The sequence below is a fragment of the Pinus tabuliformis genome, chromosome J, assembly GCF_031772625.1.
Source record: "Pinus tabuliformis cultivar Carrire ecotype Pingquan chromosome J, CPIR1, whole genome shotgun sequence".
In the NCBI taxonomy this organism is placed as follows: domain Eukaryota; kingdom Viridiplantae; phylum Streptophyta; class Pinopsida; order Pinales; family Pinaceae; genus Pinus; species Pinus tabuliformis.
Genome location: NC_142295.1, coordinates 164566017 through 164587542, shown reverse-complemented (window position 1 = coordinate 164587542; position 21526 = coordinate 164566017). Strand labels below are relative to the sequence as shown.

Genomic DNA, 21526 nt, shown 5'->3' with positions numbered 1-21526 from the left:
TATAATATTATTTCATATTTTATATACCTATATAAAATGGTAAAAAAATTAAAGATATGTGATGTTGATTTTTTGAATTTATTATCTTTAAATGGTAAAAAAATTAAAGATATGTGATGTTGATTTTTTGAATTTATTATCTTTAAAACCTTTATCCAAATGGTAAAAAAAATAAAGATATGTGATGTTGATTTTTTGAATTTATTATGTTTAAAACCTTTATCCAAATGGTAAAAAAATTAAAGATATGTGATGTTGATTTTTTGAATTTATTATCTTTAAAACCTTTATCCAAATTAACAATGTTAAATTAATAAAATAATTATAAAATTAAAATAAGATATATATAAACTAAAATTTAAATTATCCTCAAAGATATTAACAGAATTTAAAAATTATCCTCAAAACATGAAAGCGAAATAAATAATAATTATATCAACATTGAAGTTGAAAACTAATATATTAAATCCACCAAACTCGTGCACCTTAGAAAAAGAAAGATTTGTTTCATTTTAGTCGAGTTGAGAGAAAGTGGGTGGCATGCATTGAGAACTCTAGTTGGCACCACAAGGAATATGGATTTTCCACAAGTTTGTTAGCTAAAGATTCGGAAAGGTGGGGACTTGAAGGGAATTGTGGATAATGACCATGACCCATCTATATTTTCTCAATTGGATTCTCACAGCCTGTTGTGGTAAACTAATGTGACAAAATCCTTTCCATGTACTGAAACTATTTTAAAACGTTTAGCAACGTTAGTTTTTTGGTAGCGGAGAATTAATTATAATTACTTGTGACATGAGATGACAAAGGTGCGAATCTAAAGCTTAATTTAATCTTAATATAATCGGGGTTTGGAATCCAGCCCTTAACCCAATGTGGTTTACCACCGCGGTCAAGGTTAGTCGCACCGTCGCCAGTTGTAACGCTCGACGGAAACGGCAGAGTTGACCGTCAACTCTGCGCCGTTCGTACACATAACGGAAAGTTCGGGATTGGAAGTGATATTAAATTCGGCCTGATTATTTGGCACAATTATTCGGTCAGGCGGAGTTAAAGACACAGTAGGAAATTGGGGAAATTTAAAAAGATTTTAAAATACTTTTTATAGAAATAAAATTGAAGAAAAATAGGGTTTTTTATCACGTTATTTCAAAATTAAAAGTGGGAAAATGGTTTTTTTAACAATAAAATGAGTTTTTAAAATCAAATTAATTACAGTTAAAATTGGAAATGACTTTTTTCATAGGTTTTGGCAGGTGATTTGAGAAGAAAATAATCAGGGAAATGAGTTTGCTGACTAATTTCAGAACAGAACAATGGGGTTTACAGGTGAAGATGGGTTTTGTCAGTAACTTTATAAATCAAAATAATTGATCTCAGAAATGAAATAAATTAGAAAGATGGCTTTTCTAGAAACAAAAATAAATGAATAAAAATGAACTTAATGAATATAGGATCTCACAGCTGGAACTGCCATGCAGTCTTTTTGGATTTGAGCTGTTTTTTTTGAAAGAACTGCCAGAAATGAAGGTGACCGGGAAAAGGGCTTTTAAATTCAGAAATAACAGATTACGAAAATGGATATTTAAGTAATTTAGAAAATGAAAAATAATTAGGGTTTTTAACGTGATTTCAGAAATAAAAATATCTGAAAATTAGATTTCTAAGTAATTTAAGGGGAAAATGAAGTGAAATGGGTTTGCAAAGTAATTTCAGAAATGAAAATAAACAAAGACGGGCTTTTAAAGTAATTTCCTAAATTAAAAGTAATGAGTCTTATTTTCCCATTTAGTTCACTGCGCCCACTTTAAGCGGGGAAGGAAGTTATCTTGTGTTCTGTGTTTTAGGTTTTTTCTTACCAGTCTGTTTTCGCTGGAAAATGGATTCTGCATGCAATCTATGATTATCCAAGTCGAGTTATTTATAGCAAAGATGGAAAAATGGAAGGAAATGAATGGATACTAGCCGTAGTTTAGTTTTGGCGTCGTTGTTGTGGTGGAGTCCCTCTCATCCTAACATTATTATTGAGCATTATTTTATTTTGTTGGGAGTTCAAGTAATCAATAGGCAATCAAGTATAGCATAACAGGCTTTGCTGGCAAAAGGGCCAGAGTCTTTGACTGCTCCGCCATCCTCCTCCTTTAACACCTTTTTTGGCTTTCACCTGTCTGTCTGTGTCTCTGCCTGTCTGTCTGCCTGTTACACTGTACTGATTAGCTGCTACTCGTCTATGAACTTTCAGTTGTACATACAATGCCTATTTGCTCAATGCCCCTCTTCTTAGATTCCTTCTACACACCCCTTCACACTCTGCTGTGTTCTGAAATTTTACTAGAGTGAGAGGAGGGGGTCAGCGATTAAACAGCCTTGCAAGTGGTAGGTGGGGATATTCTTTATTCGCTCACCTCCGCATTGCGTTGCATTGAGCTCGTTGTTTTGCAAATTTGTCCAGTGCTCTTTCTAGAAGTTCAAGGGCCACGAGATTATGCGGGTTCTAAATTTATATCGCTTGGATAAGAGAACATGAAGTGGATTGCATATGCATTGCTTAGTTTGCATGTTTTTTCAATGCCCATCTCTTCAGATTTGCGCTGGGAGCTCTAGGCCGCTGTTGGGTGTTGAACTTTGGATGTAATATGCAATGCTCAGCTCTTTGCTTCTGCGTTCAGAACTCTAGAACCCTATTGGCTATTAAATGCTACATGTTTGTTCAGTGCCTATCTCATTAGATTTGGGTGCTGGGAGCTCCATACCTCTGCTAGGTATCGAACTTCATATGTTTCGTCAATGCCCTGCTGTTTTGCAGTTGTAGAAGGAGCACCGAATCTCTGCTGGGTACCAAAGCCTTGTATCCTTTCTCAGTGTGCATATCCTTAGATTTGTCTTAGGAGCTCCAGAGCCATGTTGGACATTGGACCTTCAATGCGGAGCTCTGAAGCTTTATTGCCCATTGGAACTTGCATATTTCGTTGATGCCCGTCACATTAGATTTGTATCTTGCAACTCAAGACCTTTGTTCCGTACTGAAACTTGTTTGTTATCTTGCTATCCAATGATGGTGATGGACTATGCCTGCATTGATTAATTGATATGTTTCCCTGGAGCCCATGTCACTAGATTTTGGTGGGAGCTCAATCCTTTGTTGGGTCGGAAATCGCTTATAAAAGCTGTTGAGGGTAGGTGGCTGCAGGTTGCACTCTTATTGTTCCTTGCCCGGCCGCTTCCCTGGCAATTAGATAGTGATTGATTGCAACAGCCCTTTTTCACCGGCATTTCTACTGTTCTAGCTGTCTTGTCTGATTCCCTTCACCTGGCCCCTCCCAAAACTTGAATCAAAGTTGCACATGTGTGGCTGACCTCACAAAAGCTCTCTACCTCCAATAAAGTTCAGTTCTTGGCCTCTTATCTACTCCTTCCACAGACATGCAAGCTCAAATAATAATGCATTTACAGTAGAAAGTGGACGAGGATTGCAAAAATAGAGTGCCCCAACTAAAAGGAGATGCGTACCAGTGAAATCCATTGGAAATGCCCTTCGCACTCATGATCATTGACAATGTGCCGCTTGCAGTGGTCACTGCTGCCACTGCTAATACTTCTCTTATTTCGATCACCTGAGACAATGCAGGTGGCATCCGAATCGCAACAGAAAGGTTATGGTATGGTACCCTTATCGCTGCATTCATTTCTACCGCTTTCCTCATGTTCAAGATATTGTTTTTATTGTTGTGATGAATGTATGCTACCCTTTTCCCGGCTGTCTTCGAAAATACGAAAGTTTTAAACACATGCCTTTCTTTCCATTTCCTCCGCTTTGCTTCCCCCAGGATTATCTTCGAAAGTGTGGTAGACAGTTAGCTCGTATGCCCTTCTTCCCATTGCATCGCCCTTAGTTTTGAAGCTTCAAACTGTCGTTTTCCTTTTCCCCCAAATAAGTTCAGGACAAAGCTGAAATGAATGCGTCCTCTTAGAAAAGATGAACTATCGATGAGGCAAGGCTTCTTCATCAGAAGTTGAAGATTTCAGAAGCTTTTATGTATTAAGCCTCTTGATGTTGTTAACAATTATGGGGAAATACATGGATTTTCTCTTATAAACAGGATTTCACATGTATCTCAGCCTAGGCTTGACATGTTTGGATTTGGATGGGCTGCCAAGCCAAAATAAATTTTAAATTTAAGTGGTGGGAAGAAGTGACTGAGTACAGAAAGTGGAGACAAGTAGTGCCAGAATCCCAGATGCCGAGTGAGTGTATGGCCGGTCTTGTGAGGAGGTTTTGTCCTTTTATGGTTGGCTGTGGAATAGGTTTTTATTCCATGAACAGTCCCCAATAGATTTTATTACTGTTAAGTCCACAATTTATTTAGACGGAAAACACTCTACAGGTACAATAGCCATGTGCTTACCAAAACCTGTCTTTCGAAACTGGGTACCAATTTACAACGGCATTTTCCATCTTGTTAGTTTCTTTGATGATTGATAGGAACTCGGGGTTTGGATATTGAACCCTTTCCAATGCTCGTAGGCTTCTTGTTGAACTTCCTAGGATAAAATGGAAATATCATGGACATATAAACAGACTTTAAAATGCTGTATAGCAATGTGCTATTAAACTATCAAACTGCGAAGAGCCCCACAAAGCTGATGAATTCTCCTTGTCCGAATGGAACAACAGAGTTTCTAACTATAATGTCTCTGTTTTATAGGCTGATTCTCTAAAGTCACAGGCATTGGGCTTTTACAAGATAGATTCTTCTATCTAACATGTGAGAATAGCATAACTGTTTGTCCGTAGGCTTTTTGCAAGCCTGATAACTCCCGAAGGACCTAGCGGCTTGAACAACCACAGGAAAAAAGGGGTATGAAGCCCCTTTGATATGCACATTAGTCATGGAAGTGTCCATGACTACTTTTTGGTGCACTCTCTCTTGTATTTTGATCAATGTTGTAACTATCTTTTTGGGGAATATATTGCCGAGAGTCCAGAAAGAAACTTATTGGAAATATCAGTGAAAATATTGGAAAACTCAGAAAATATCTGCAAACATAAGCTTAGACCTGAAAAACTTGGCAACTTGAAAAACTTGGAATTATTAGTTGCAACATTGGTTTAATTAATGAATAATGTTATATAGTAATAATTTATTTCGTTCATGGAAGCATGCAAAAAATAAAGGTCAGTTCCAAAGGCTGCTAAATCCGAAGGCATGTTTCAAATTCTAGGGATGCATGCATGGTAGTTTGCTAGGTAGTCTGCCAAAATATGATCAGTAAGCTCTTCCATGTAGGGAAACATGCTATTCTCTTATGATACGGAAAAAATTTAGAGAGAAGCAGACCGCAATGTAATCTTTAGGTTTAAATTGAAATGTTGTTTTATAATCTTCATTTCTTCAAAATGTCTGTGCTTTTCGTTGTTTTGAATTAGGATTGTCTTCAACGCTGTGTGATCTCAGTGATGTTTGGTGGCTTTAGTTAGTTGTGCTCTTTCAAGTTTCAATTCTAGGAATGCATGCATGGTAGTTTACTAGATAGTCTGCCAGAATATGAGCAGTAAGCTCTTTCGTGTAGGGAAACATGCTATTCTCTATGATACGGAACAAATTTAGAGAGAAACAAGACCCCAATATAATCTTTGGGTTTAAGTTGAAATGTTGTTCTATAATCTTCATTTCTTCAAAATGTCTATGCTTTTTGTTGTTTTGAATTAGGATCATCTTCAACACTGTATGATCTCAGTGATGCTTGGCAGCTTTAGTTGGTTGTGCTCTTTTTATTGATCTGGGGGTTGCAAGGCAGTGTTGACAATCTCTCCGAACAGAACCCTAACTTTCTTCTCTTTTCCTTCCAATTTCAGCTGAAGCCCTACTTGCATTTAAAAGTGCTGTTGGAGATCCACCGATTTTGAGGAACTGGGTTGGAAGAGAACCATGCTTACTGGCATGGATTGGTGTCAAATGTACTGGGATGTTGCAAAATGCCACAATTGTTTCTTTGTAAGCTTCTCTACTTCTCCACAGAGTTATATTTGACTGAGTTGTACAGCATCTTCAATCCTTTAATTGGAATGAACGATTTTATCCCCTGCATTATGATTTATTCTCTAACTTTCAAGCCTAGAAGCTTATCAATGTTTTTAGATTGGAACCAGAAACCCTCATTTCTGTTTGAATTATGTTAGTCCATTATATTGCACAGAAGGATGATTGTTCAATTTGAGATTTGGATAAATTCAGTATTAGGTTCATTAGGCTTCAGGTTTTACAAAGTGTTTGAGGCAGATGTGTTTGTCATTCATGGTCCTGTAATTTGACAGTTGAGGGAGATTCCCAAATTTTTAGCAATTTTATCTTGTATATAAATAAAAACCAGTTCTGTCAGATTTTAGTTGTTACTGTACAGGCTTTTGTATTAAGTTATCAACTACAGCATGATGATTCTGAGCATTTTTTGCTTCCCTGAACTTGTGACAGGGAATGGTATTCTATTATTCACTACTATTACTGCTAATTTGTCAGTACTGATATCCTTGAATTATCATCTGAATGGTTTTCTGGTGTTAAGCCTGATTTTAAGTATACTTGAAGCAAAGGCAAGGCATATTCTTAAGCTTGGTAGAGACTATGAACAAGGTTCGTATGCACACAAGGAAGTTATAGCATATAGTAAGGGTGTATTAAAATGTAAATAACAAGTTGAGAGTTGAGAATGAAGACTCTGTTTTGTTTGATTGTTTCAACTTCCAACAGGTATCCTAGCAATGGATCCCAAGCAAGAGAACTTGTGCTTCTTCGATATTGATTGTCCATAATAAAGGAATAACCACCCTTCAGCATAAGCTTGGACTAAAAATTAAAATTGAAGCAACATGGGGTCAATCAATATGAGTTTTATCTGCATTTTGTGCACCATTGTCATCTCCATCATAGTCTTCTTCAGCCTTCTCCAAACTCCCACAGTTATTGCAGCCCCTAAGGTTGTAATCACACAGATTGCCTACATGGCATACCTCTTCTAACCTCTCAATCCTTTAATCAGCATTGTCTTGCTGATGCTTCATCTTCTTGATCCCCCTAGCAAGGTCATCAACTCTGGCAGCCATGGTTGATTTGTTTGTTGCTATGCTTCCCTTTTGTTCTTGCAATGTTTGAAATGACATTTTGAATCTTTTGCATGGTTTCATGTAGTATCTGGAGGTTAGTGTGAAGGGTTTCACACTATGCCCACAATGCATTCAACTTTCAAGCCTTATGAAGGGTTCTCAACTCTTCGACTTGAAGGACTCTGCTCACTAGCCTGTCTCATGAGGGGATTTTTTTACCAAGCTTGGGCTTATGGTAATACCGTAATAGAGAGGAAAACTACTAACAATGGATCAGGCCTTCTACTCATCTTACAAATTCCACAATTGCTTCCCCGTTGTGTCACCATAGAGGAAGAAGGGTTTAGTAGAGCATATCGCCATTGATGTTACCACTCGGTGATACAGAGACAATACCTTCCTTTGGTGGATTTGTCCCAATGCGAGCTGCAAATATTGCATCACCATTAAATTACATTGGAATCTGGTTAATTATGACACTATCAAATCTACCAATTAGTGCCTTCATTCAGGTTATAACCTTGATTAACGTGAATTTGAGAGGATGATATTTCCTTTTCATCATATTTCAATTATTAGTTTGGACTTTGGAGTAACCGAAACCATTCACCTTTTTATCATTTTTCAATAATTAGTTTCATCAGCCTTCCTACTGCAACTCTCTTTGGGTTCCTCTTTGTTGCCCCATAAAAAGAGTGAGACATTAATGCAATTTAATCGACATTCCATTATTTGTAAATGCACTTGTAGCATCATTCTATCTATAAGATATATTTCTTGTTGTTTGACATGCGATGTGCTATTCCGTGGAGCCTTACAAAGGAATTGAGAAGGTGACTTGATAAATATGCACATAGTTGAAAACGCTAGCTACATTTAGAAGGTTTTATACTCCAAGAATTTAATATGATCAAGGGGTCCCTCTTTCATGATAATGGTCTATTGGTGATTGATTGGTCTTACTCTTATATTATAAATGTTGAGTTGTATTTTCTCAAACAAAATGGCCCATCTGTCTTGTAGTGAAAGCTAGTATGGAAAATGAAACCACACTATTGTTAACTACTCTTTGAAAACATGAACTAAGACGTGGATATTGTGTCTAGGGACATAAACCAAGATCATAGATAGGCTACATCATTGGGTTCGATGAACAAACTTGATTAAATTCAAAGTTCCGAATTTCATTGCTGGGCGAATTTATTTGATGAGGTTTGCAAATCTCAAGCAAAACACGAACACGGATAATTTCATGAAATTCCTCATAATTTCCATTGAATGAAATCACAAGAAATCCACAGGTTGATAACAAAAAAATAAAGAAATAATAAAACCCTAAAGGTTAAAACCTACTCGCTTTAAGAAAAAATTCTATGTTGCCTGCACCAACAAAATGTTGTCTGAATGTCAAAATTGACAATGAGGGAGAGACCAATACAAGTTAAGCTAGCTTTGGGAGGATGTTGGGAGTTGTGTTGTTAATTCACATAAAACACGACCTTTTTTAAATAATATTCTTCATTTCTAGTTGTTTATCTTTATCTTCACAATTCTGATATGTTAATTTTTTATTGATACCATACACTTAAATTATATAAATTTATAAATTTTGATATGTTAATTTTTTATTTATACCATACACACTTAAATAGTATAAATTTATACATTTATAAACAATTATAATATAAGTGTAATATTTCAATAAAATATAAAAGTTAAATATAGAAAAGAAACATATTTAAATTAAATAAAAATATTTTAATCTTTAAATTTTGTTTTCATTTATTATTTTTTGAATAAATAAAAAATTAATGTACGTGTGTTAATTTTTTATTTATACCATACACACTTAAATTAATATATATATATATAGAGAGAGAGAGAGAGAGAGGGAGAGAGAGAAGTACAATATTTCAATAATATATAAAAGTTAAATATATAAAAGAAACATATGCATATTAAAAAATATGTGAATCTTTAAATTTTGTTGTCATGTGTTATTTTTGAATATATATATGACTATGTTGCATGAGTTTCTGGAACGTGGGAACATTGGGAACTTGGGTGCGGGTGTCTAGAACGGCTATAGAGGTTTCCACAAAATTTACAGGAAACGACTAATTGGGAACAGTAATATTATATAATAAACAAATTAATTTTTTTTTTTTTATATATATATATATATAATAATCAAAATTAATATTGAATCAAAATATTCAAATATTAAAATCAATTTAAAATTTTAATTCATTATATGAATATTAAATTCAAAATTGAAAATTTGAAAATGTAAATGATTCAAGGGACACTTATGAATTTAAGCTAAGTTGCACGAAACGGGGAAACGAGTACGAGTTTCCGAAACGGGCACGGGTACAAAATGTGACCCCCCCAAATTTTGGAAACATGGAAATGCAATATATATATATATATATATATATATATATATATATATATATATATTAGGACATTTAAGAAATATGTGCAATCATAAAGCATATATGATACATTCTAATTTATTGGATTATGATTAAATTGTCAATGCATAAACTATAAGTCTCTAAATTTACATCACATTTACTCATGAATAATCACATGATGAAAATAGTAATATCCAAAATCAGCGACGACAAATTTCTAATTTCTTGTCTCGTGCTTGATTGGGAGTCTCCTCCTACATAGTCGAACGACCTTAGTGCTCTTGATTAAATACAAGTTCCATACCCTAGTATCCTACATGCTCTTGATTATTGGGAGTCTCCCCTGCATAGAGGGCTTGGTTCTCTTGATCAAATACAAGTTCCATACCCTAGTACATGACAAAATCGAATGGAAACATTGTAATCCCCCCAACCCTGAAATCCCGAAAAACAGATAAGCCTGCTGGATTTTGAGTGAGATCTAAAATTCTACTTTCTCCATATGAAATCCAATGAGGGCAAAACCACTCTCAAACATCCTGAGTCATTTCATGGTAATGTTAAAAATTTAACATTACTTTAAGAATTTAACATTACCATGAACTACATATCAACACTAGGGCCATAGGCTTGAACATTAGGCTGCCCCACTCAAAAAAATCGTATTTTTTATAACTTGAGAGGCATTTAGAAGATATTTTAGTCGCCCAATAAAAAATTAGAAGTGAAAAAATAAAAAAAATACAAGAAAAAGTCAATTTAAAAGAGGAAACTTCGTCGTACGACCTGGAAACGCGTTTCCGGCCGTATTGGCCACATTTCCTCCTTGAGAAACGGGCCAGTACGGCCAGAAACGCATTTCTAGGCCGTATGATACGAGTTTCCTCGTTTCTGTTTCGTTTTTGGCACAAAACGAGCCCTTCTCCAATGTTTCTTGCAACTTAGAATTTAAGAAACATAGTGAAAATCAAAGAACTCATCATATTAATATTCATATTGCTAGCATGCCCAATGTAGTACATAGTAAAAAAAATGGCAAATGCCCAAAGTGGCAAAGTAATACATGGTCCAAAAATGCTCAAAGGCCAAAACATAACATTAAAGACTAAAGTTGAAGATGATCATAAAGTGCAATCTTCGACATCAAGACTATCTATATAAGCTTGAGCCTCGCTAGGCACTCCAATTCCATCATCACCATCATCAATACCAAGATCATCTGCAATGCTACCCTAAGGTATGCCAACTAAACCTGCATCTGGTGATCCTCATCATCATCAATTTGAGAAGCATTCTCAGCATGAACATCCCATCTTGCTGCAGGGCCCTCTAAATACTTAGGTAGCTTCCTTAAGCGAAGTCGAAGACTACTATGCATATAAACCAATTGCTCTGTTCTTTTAGAGGTAAGTCTATTCCTCTTAACAGAGTGAATGAAACTATAAGTGGACCAATTCCTTTCAGCTGTCGATGAACTAGAAACTTGAGATAGCAAGCGTGAGGCAAGATTTTGAAGCTCTTGGGATTTCTCGGCATACATTCTCCACCATTCAATGGGATTCTTTTGTGCATAAATGTTGATGTCCACCCTTGCATCTTGAGAGACTGTGGAAGGCTAAGAAACTGGATTTGACCCTAACCCTTGTCGTGTCCCGAATTGGGCGAATTGGACACGATTCAGTGGGACACGTCCTTTGGATCGTGTCTAATCGTGTCCCAATGGGACATAATCGTGCCCCGATCTTGGGACACGAATCCCCTTGTTTGGCATGTCGTGCGACCCATAAAGGGCGGTTTTGGCCCATTTCACAATCACTTTTCGCTTTTTCTTTTGCCGTGGGTGTGTGGGAGCAAATAACAAAGGGTTTGGGAGCATTTTGGAGGCGATTCAAGCAACAAGTAAGTGCATTTTGTCTCTATTTTTTGCATTTTTATTACAATAGTTTGCATGTGCATTTTTTTTACAAATTTGTGCATTTTTTTTCCCAACATTCATGGCTCAATCAAAGGCAACAGGGAAGGGGCAAAGGAAGAGAAGAATGTCCCCATTGGAGATGCCCCTCCTGTTCCAATTTCATCAGGGTCTGCAAGTGTTCCCTCTATTGGAAGTGGGGCTGCAACAACAACTTCAAATGTTGAGGGAAGACAACAACCTCAAGATAACAAATATCCCTTGTGGAAATATGTCACAAGAGAGCAAGGGCCAGGCAACAAGTTGAAGGGAGGAGGCAATGTTGCTTGGAAATGCAACTATTGCAACAATCATTTCATGAGCACATATTACCGTGTGAAATCTCATTTGTTGGCTTTACCAGGTTGTGGAATTGCAACATGTACACAAGTGTCTTTAGCTAAGAGGAAAGAAATGGAAAAAGAGGCCAATGTTGGTATGGCAAAGGTGGCTGCAACATCTAAAAAAAACAAGAATGATGATCCCCTTCCATTCTTGAAGAAAAGCAGCAATAAATTTCAATTTGAGAGTTTAGGTGGGGGATAAACAACAAAAAGAAAGACAATGGCACTTGGTCCAATGGACAGGATTTTTTAGAAAGAGAGATGGGAAGAGCTTGATCTCACCATTGCATTCTTTTTCTATCAGAACTTCATATCCTTTAATGTTGCACGCTCACCTTTATTTATTGAGATGTGCCAAGCTCTAACTCAAGGGGCTCCATCAAGGTATGTGCCTCTTGGGTCAGAGAAGCTTAGAATCACATTGTTGAGTAAGGCTAAGAAAGAGGTGGACAAAATGCTTGAGCCTATATTAATTTAGCATGGCCAACATTTGGTGTTAGTATTTTATCTAGTGGATGGATAGATCCAGCATGCCATCTACTCATCAACTTCATGGTGTCTTCCTTGAATGGTCCAATTTTCTTGAAATTGATGATGCACTTGGACAATACAAGGATGCACAATATATGGGTGAGTTGTTCATTAAAGTTATTGAAGATGTAGGTGTTGATTCTTGTGTGCAAATCATTACAGATAATGCACCTGTTTGCCAGGCTACTGGCATGATTGTGGAAGCTAAATATCCACAAGTATTTTGGACACCTTGCATTGTCCATTCTTTGAATTTAGCACTTAAATCTATTGTTTCTAATGTTCTTTCGATTGGAAGTATTATTGAGGATGCACGACATATCCACAACTTTGTACAAAATCATACAAATGCCCTCACTATCTACAAGGAGTACACCAATCTATCATTGTTGAAGATTGCAGATACACGGTTTTCCTCTTCATTCATCATGTTGAAGAGGTTGAGGGAAGTTAAGACTGCTTTTGGGGCCATGGTTATTTCAGATTTTTGGTCTTTTTGGAGAAAAACAGATCAAGCAACCTCAAAAAGAGTGAAGGACACAGTGTTAGATGGCATGGTGGGAGAGGGTAGATCTACTTATTAAGATCATGGACCCTATCATTTCTTTGCTATGAGTTGCAGATACATACTACCCCTCCTAGGAGAGGTTTATGAGGGATGGGCTTCCATGATTGGGTCTATGAGGAGCATTATTTTACAAAGTGAGCGCCCTGAGTATGAGACATTATCAGAGGCCTTCTTTACCACCATACAGGATATTCTTGTTAGCAGATGGGACAAGAATTGCACACCTTTTCATTGTTTGGCTCACTCATTGAACCCAAAATACTACAACCATGAGTCGCTGAATGGTGGACCTTCCTGCAAATTCCCTCCTCACATGGATGGTGAAATTTCGCAGGGGAGGAAAGATGCATTGAGGCGGATTTTTTAGGATAGAGTATCCCTTGATGAGGTGGAGGGTGCTTATGCAGAGTTTCCCATTGGTACTAGTCGGTTTGCAGGATATGATGTGATTAGAGACAGGGGGCTAAGAAGCCCTATTCTTGGTGGGCAACTCATGGGGCAACAAGCCCTCCACTACAATAGTTAGCCCATGAGGCTCCTCTCTCAGGTGATTTCATCCTCTTATTGCAAGAAGAATTGGAGCACATATGGGAATTTGTATAGTGTCAAGAAGAACAGGCTTGAGCAGTCCACGACAGAGATAATGGTGTATGTGCACGCCAACCTTTGTTTTATTTACAGGCAGAGGGATGAGTGGTTGAAGGGAAAGACAAAGGTGTGGGATGTCTTTCCTGATGATATGGATTTGGACAACAGCGTTGAGTTGGCATTGGCCAACTTGGATCTTAATGAGCCAGTGCTAGAGTCTGTCACTTTTGATGATGTTTGTATTGTAGAGGGGTCATCCTCTACACGAACAGATGCAGAGATGACATTGGCTACAGAGGAGGATGCAACAGAGGAGAGTAGTGGTGACCATGATGATGACAGTGATGTTGATTTTGATGATGATGATTGATGACTCATGAGCTACCTACTGCCTTGAGGCTTGTATTTGTTTTGTATTTGCTATTTCTCTTTGCCATTGGCATTACTACTACCTATGTAACACATTTTGATTTTGATGACTAAATGAGAAAACTGCAGTATCTTGTCTTTCTCCTATTGGATCATTGATGAATATGTCATAATTGTATTTGTATGCATTTGTAAAACTTACATCTAGATGAAGATCTATGTTTGAATCAATGAATTTGTATTATGAATGAGAATTTGTGTAAAAAATATCTAATTTTTAATATATATGTATATATTTTTTAATAAAATAATATATAACATGTTCTAACATGTCTTGTCCCAGGGGTCAACGTGCTCGTGTTGGACACTCAAATCCTCGTGTCCTTTGTGTCCCATGTCCCTGTGTTAGGTGACTTAGGTGGAAGGGTTTAAGGTAGCAAAATCAATAAATTTTTTCCGCATTGCATTTGCTTCATTGGGGTGTATAGATTTTGGCATTTTGCTTATGGCATCAAAAAAACCTTGTTTCACTTCTTCGTCATCAATGGGTAGAACTCTGTTTGGTCTCTCCATATACCACTTTGGATTAAGGGCATAAGCAACCATGTGAAGAGAGGTATTGAGTTTGATCCATCTCTTCCCTATTATCTTATGAATTTCATTGAAGAACTCCAAAGAGGGGTTTTTATCCTGAATGATGTGCCTTATCTTGCCTACCATGCTATCAATACATTCATAAACTTCTACAAGGGTGGGGGAATCATAATCTGCATACCTAATCAACTCCACAATTGGAGCTGTGAAAGAAACAACATATTTACAATCAGACCACTAGTTATCATTGAGAAGCTACTCTCTTATCTTCTTTGCTTGCATTGATTTAGATTCAGACCATGCATTCCACTCTTGGGAAACAACAGTGGCTTGTAAGGATGCATGCACCTCAACCGTACGTTGAAGAAGAATGAAGTATGTGGCATATCTAGTTTCTGTAGGTTTCAAAAACCTCTTCCTTGAATACATCTTATAGATTGCTAAAGAGGCGCGGTGGTTGCAAATGTACATTTGTGCATCTCTTGCATCTAAAATGAGTTTTGCAATCCAAGATATTTTGCTAATGTCTTTGAGGGCATTATCAAGACATGTACACAACAAGGAGTGCAAAAGATATGCCTATATCGACTTTGAACCATCAAACCTGCTGCTTTGCAAACAGGGGCTGCATTTGTGATTACATGTTCTACATTTGAAGGACCAAGCTCATCAATTGCTTCTTTCAATGCTTCAAACATGAAGGTAGCATCCTTAAGTTTCCCACTTCAATCAATTGCTCTTAAAAAATAGGGCCTAACTGGAGATGTAACAATAATATGCAATAATGGCCTTTGTTGAATGTTTGTCCAACCATCCATAACTGTTGAACATCATGAATAAATCCAAGATTGTTTAAGGGGGCCCATAAGCCCCTGCATTCTTGTCACCCTCTTATTTAACAATGATCTCCTCATTTTGTTGTAATTTGGAGGTGCATAGCCTGGCCCAACAACTATGATTTTTTGCACCATTTCTTTGTAATGTGGAGAACGGGTAGCGTTAAATGAAATTTCATTTGCTATAAAAAAATTAGCAATAACATCATCAACCTCATCCCTATGTAATACATTGTAGATTTTAGAAATTTGTTCCTAAGCAAAACTAGTAGGCCTCTTACTCCTTCTAGAAGTGGACTCAAATTGGTTTGATGCATTTTGATTAACTGAATCTTCCATATCATGGGAAGAAGATCTAGGTACTTTAAAATTACAGTGATTGTCCAAGGTCATTACATTGGATACTAGGGCAGCCATATGAAGCTTTGTCAACTCCATCCTTTTCTCAATAGTACATGTACAACCCTTTACCCCATCACCAGATAGGGATAGAAGATGATGCCACACCCTAGTGTAGCTTCCTTTAAACACATAGTTACACAATGTGCACATCCATTCTTCACAACCACCACTATTCTTTTTCTTGTTTTTAGTAATTTTCTTCACAAACTTTAACAAGGGTTTCTTGGTGTTTGTGCTTTGTTGGACTTGACCACTTAGAATTGGAGGAAGAGAAGAATTTTCATATCCACTTGTTGGTATTGAACTACCACCCTCCATGATTTCCCTGATTAATGCAAGAGTCAAAAAACACATTATAAACAAAATGTACAATGAAAAATAAAAAAATAACATGTACTCGTATACAAATGTACCTATCATGTTTTGTTTATGAATTAGAATTTGACCCAACAATAAGGCTTAACAATGGAAACTTGAGCTTTTTGGATTGTGATAGGAATGAAAGAAACCCGCTCTCAACTAGAGAATTTTATACCTACTGAAGCGAATGGAATGCGGGAACAATTTATTGCTTTTGTCATATAAGCAAATGTAATGCGGGATTTAGAGAATATGGCCACCCAATTAAAAAATATAAGCATCGTGGAATGTAAATAAACATCTCTGACTTGCTCATCTAGATTACAAGTTTAAAATCCATTAACTGCCAATACTGTGCATTACTAATACAACAGTCTGCATTACTAATCATTAGAAAAATACATCTCTACTCTAACTAGACAGTCACAATGATAAATTAAAAGGTGTCAAAATCAATTTCCTACTATACGTGAATCCATGAAAACTTGTAAAACATTTATAAAATTCTTTTTTTCCAAATATATGCATTATTAATAGAACATTCTGACTCGCAAATCATAAGAAAATGTCCTTGCATGCCACACTCTTAGTAATGTCTTGTCAAAATAAGATACTGAACTCATGGGTGTTTCATAAACCCATTTATTTAACTGAAATCATTTAAATAAACACCATAAACCAACCTTGAAACAATAAATTTAAAAAAAGAAAAAGAAAATAAGAATAGAGATTCTAACCTCTGAAACACTAACAATAGATAAGGAAGGATATTAAAATAAGAACAAAGATTCTAACCTCTGAAACTGCCTCTGTTTTGATGCCCTAGCAGAGTTCCCAATCACTTCGGTGAGTTGTCTTCAAGTCCTCTCTATATGCTGTGGTCACATTCAATGAAGAGAAAACACAACAATAAAAAATGCAACAAAAATGACAAGTAGGGCTATCTATCCAACCCTGGTACTCCTCTTTCGACCCTCTTTCGGCTTCAATCTCTACCGCTCCAGTTAACTGTCTTCGATAAATTTGAAGATCAGGTGTTGATCTCTGATTCTGGTCCATGGTTTTGGGGTAATGTAGGGCTATCTATGCAACCCTGGTACCCCTCTTACAACCCTCTTTCAGCTTCAATCTCTACCACTCCAGTTTGGGTAAGGTTGCCCAATCTCCCTTTGCATTTGTGGAATCTTTCATAATTGAAAGCAATAGGAAATGCTTTAGGCAAATTTTAGCGCCAAAGCTATGATACTAAATAGTGCTTGAAACCCACATATGCTTGCATTTGTGTGGAGATGGACTTTAACAAAAGATTTCTTGTTGAAATTAAGTTGACAAGCCCAAATTATCTATGTGTGCAAAAATTGGAGTATGAAAATATTTCTTTTTGCTGTGGAGCTTGTTATGAAATAGTGGATTCCCTAAAAAATTGTCCTAAAGCTGGGAAGGTCAAAGCTAGGAAAAATAGTTGCAAACTAAGATGGTGGGAAGGTACCAAGTTAGAACATTACACGATCTTTTGTTAGGTTCCTATAATACTAGTGATTGCCCCATTACTATTGTAGTTGTATCCCTTATTAATATTGTTGTGCCCCTATTGGCCCCATATTGTTATTACTGTGCCCCATAAAATCCCTCTATTGTTATTTTTGTGGCTTTATATTATTATTGTTAGGTCGGCTAGGTTATATTGTGACTCCTTAGACTCTTATATATAGAAAGGAGGTTTTGTCATTTGAATCCTCCAAGAATTGTTCATTTATATAATGTAAAGGAGGTTGCCCCCTCGAAGAGGCTGAATTCTAAGGCGTTGATCTATACATTCTATCTTTTTTTGAGCTGGTTTCATAACATTTGGTATCAGAGCTTTGGATTCTAGGGTTTCGCTGCTCCAAATAAGTGATCATGGCATTTTCGCTATAACTTTTTTCTGTGACGTTTCAGAAGCTAAAAAAACCCCATTTGAGAAGAAATCGCACTGAACCTCGGGTTCGAATTTCAGAGCTTTTCGCGCTATATTTACGGAGATATGATTTGAGGAATTTGGTCTTTTTGCAGACTCTTGAATTACATTTCAAACAAGTGACCTGGGGAAAATCGTCATAACTTTCTCTCTGAGCATCGGATTGAAATTTCGTAAGAAGGTACAGAAAGAGGACGGATTGTAGTTTCTTGTAGATATTTTCAGGGAAAAAGGTCGAAACAGTGACTCGTGGAACGTCGTACAAGTTCGCACTACTGAACTAGTATATAATCAGGTCACTGTGGGAGATTTGGCATAACTATTCTTTGGAGAATCCAATTTGGATCAGACTGGTGGCATTGGAAAGAGGACACAGAGGACTACTGCAGGTCGTAATTTCAGAACTGGATGATCTGAAATTACAAAGATACATCAGAGGCAATATCGAGTTCCTACAAAGTGAAAAAAAGGTGTGTAAATTTTTTTAAATTTTTTCTTAAGCTTGGTTTGAAAAATTATTTTGAAGAATTCAAAGGGTATAGTAGAGCATTATTATAAGTAACTAATGCCCCGAGGAAAGAAAATGCAAACACCTAGTAAGCAACCTGAAAGCGCTAGCATGACTCATGAAGAAAAGGAAGAAATACTACATGATATATCAAAATTACAAGACCAAGTGTAACAAATGTCACTCTCACAAAAGCTAACAGAAGCTGAGATAAATGGCGTGGAATCTAAGATAAAGGGCGTGGAATCTAAGATAAAGGGCGTGGAAGCTAAGATGAATGGCATGGAAGCTAAGATGGATGATTTGAAGACAGACATGGAAGATTTGAAGATAGATTTGACAAAGTTTCTACAAGAAATGCTTACTAATGGTGAAAGGGTGGTAAAGAAAACTCATAATGAGAACAAAAGAAATGTTAATCATGATTTCATAGACTCTAATGTTGGACCGAAGACCCACCATATTCCAAAAATCGATATGAGGAAGTTTGATAGCAAGGATCCCACAACATGGATATTACAAATAGAGCAATTTTTCGATCTCAATAATGTGCAAATCACACAAACGGTATGTATTGCAACTTTATATTTAGAACCAAATCAGTTTGTATGGTATCAATGGCTTTGCTCTCGTAAACAAATTATCACTTGGGCAATTTTTATAGAAGAATTGACAGCACATTATGAGGATACAAAAAACAACACTTTTTTTAGCCAATTGATAAGTTTCAAACAAAAGGGTTCAATAATGGAGCACATTTAGGAGTTCCAAAAATTGAACATAAGGGTAAAATATTTCAGAGGAGCAGAGGATTGATGTGTTCATGGGACTTTAAAAGATAATATCCAACATGATGTTCGCCTTTGGGAACTTGATTCATTAGAGAAGGCATTCAAGTTAGCAAGAAAAATGGAAAGCAAAATTATGGCAACCAGGAAGCATATCATTCACAACTATAAAGATGGAAGTGTTGTTGCCCTAGTCTTCCACAACCTATAAGGTTGACACCACAACAATTGGAAGAAAAAAGAGCAAAAGGGCTTTGTTACAGTTGTGATAGCAAATACACTAAAGGTCATAAGTGTGCTTAGAAGAAATTATTCTACATCGATTGTGAAGAGGAAGAAGAAAAGGAGTAAGAAATGTCAAAAGAAGAGGATATACTCCAGGAACAAAGCCTAGATAAAGAAGAAATGAATCCAACCATATCTTGTAATGCATTGGCTGGAATTACCACTCCTCAAATCATCAAGATAGAATGACAAATCAAGAAGAAAAAGGTAATAGTGTTGATTGATTCAGGAAGTACCCACAATTTTATTCATTGTAAGATAGCAAAAGAATTGAATTGCTTCCTATATCCAGCACTAGAGTGTCAAGTGATGGTTGCAAATGGAGGAACGATAAACTGCTTTGGAAAGTGCCATAATATCAAGCTATCCATGGGAGAATATGTATTGAATAGCCCAATGCTTTCCATTCCAATAGGAAGTGCTGATGTTGTACTAGGAGTCCAATGGTTACAATCCTTGGGTACAATAGCTTTTAATTTTCAAGAACTTTTCATGAAATTTTCTGTGGAAGGAAAAAAAGTTGAATTAAGGGGTATTGCAGGGAAACCGGGAAAGATAATCAGCGCTAACGGTATGACAAAGCTTCTAAAAAAGGAACAAAGAGGTGTAATTGCACAATTATGTTCGCTAGATGTTTCCACATTGGAATCATCTATTTCTCCAGATCTCCAAAAAGTCTTGGACAATCATTCCAAGTTATTTGAGACTCCCAAAGGTCTCCCACCTATTCGTGATCATGAACATGCTATTCATCTAATTCCAGGAAGTGTTCATCCAAACATCAGGCCGTACAGATATCCTTATGCCCAAAAGAGTGAAATTGAACGTATGGTTGCAGAAATGCTAGAGGCGGGTATAATTCAACCTAGTCAAAGTTCTTTCTCTGCTCCAATAGTATTGGTGCACAAGAAGGATGGATCATGGCGCATGTGTCCGGATTATAGGGAGCTCAACAAGCTCACTATTAAAGATAAGTTTCCCATTCCCGTCATTGATGAATTACTGGATGAATTGCATGGATCAATTTACTTCACCAAGTTGGATCTTCGTTCAAGATATCATCAAATCAGAATGAAGACTGAAAACATTCCGAAAACAACATTTAGAACTCATGAGGGTCATTATGAATTTTTGGTCATGCCTTTTGGCCTTACCAATGCACCTTCTACATTTCAAGGTTTGATGAATTCCATTTTTAAACCCTTCCTTAGAAAATTTGTGTTAGTATTTTTTGATGATATACTAATCTACAGCAAGTCTTGGAAGGATCATGTTGAACATGTTGACAGGGTGCTACAACTATTGGAGGAGAAACAATTATATGCAAAAAGATCTAAATGCTTCTTTGGAGTACAAGAGGTGGAATATCTGGGTCATATTGTATCTCATGAAGGAGTTAAGGTAGACCCTAGCAAAATTAAAGCCATTAAGGAATGGAAAATCTCCACATCCATAAAGCATCTGCGAGGATTTCTCTGGTTGACAGGGTAATATCGAAAATTTGTTAAGAATTGTGGGAGAATAGCAGCACCTCTAACAACATTATTGAAGAAAGATGCATTTTCATGGACTCCAGAAGCAACAAAGGCCTTCGAACATCTTAAAGAGGCAATGTGCCAAGCACCTGTCTTAGCTACACCGGACTTCACAAAAACCTTTATTGTGGAATGTGATGCTTCAGGAAATGGAATTGGTGCTGTTTTAATGCAAGATGAAAGACCCATTGCTTTTGAAAGTCGTCCAATCAAGGGAAAGTTTTTACACAAAGCTATTTATGAGAAGGAAATGTTGGCAATACTCCATGCACTTAAGAAATGGCGACCCTACCTAATGGAAAGACACTTCAAGGTAAAAACGGATCATGATAGCCTTAAACACTTTTTAGAACAAAGATTATCCTCTGAAGAGCAACAAAAGTGG

At 36.6% G+C, this 21526-nt stretch overlaps 1 protein-coding gene across 2 annotated transcripts in view; it reads left to right on the top strand.

The window, feature by feature from the left end:
* The first annotated feature begins 1193 nt into the window (after window positions 1–1193).
* LOC149226188 (putative serine/threonine-protein kinase PBL22) overlaps window positions 1194–21526 on the top strand; it is a 153877-nt gene continuing 133544 nt past the window's right edge. The window contains exons 1-2 of one of the 2 annotated variants that reach the window (XM_089377425.1): window positions 1194–1332; window positions 5861–5999. In XM_089377425.1, coding sequence (XP_089233551.1) covers window positions 1320–1332; window positions 5861–5999 — 152 coding nt within the window. In that variant the 5' untranslated portion in view covers window positions 1194–1319. Of the gene's footprint in view, window positions 1333–1776; window positions 3663–5860; window positions 6000–21526 lie in introns of those variants that run through there. The other variant, XM_089377424.1, reaches the window with a different exon arrangement.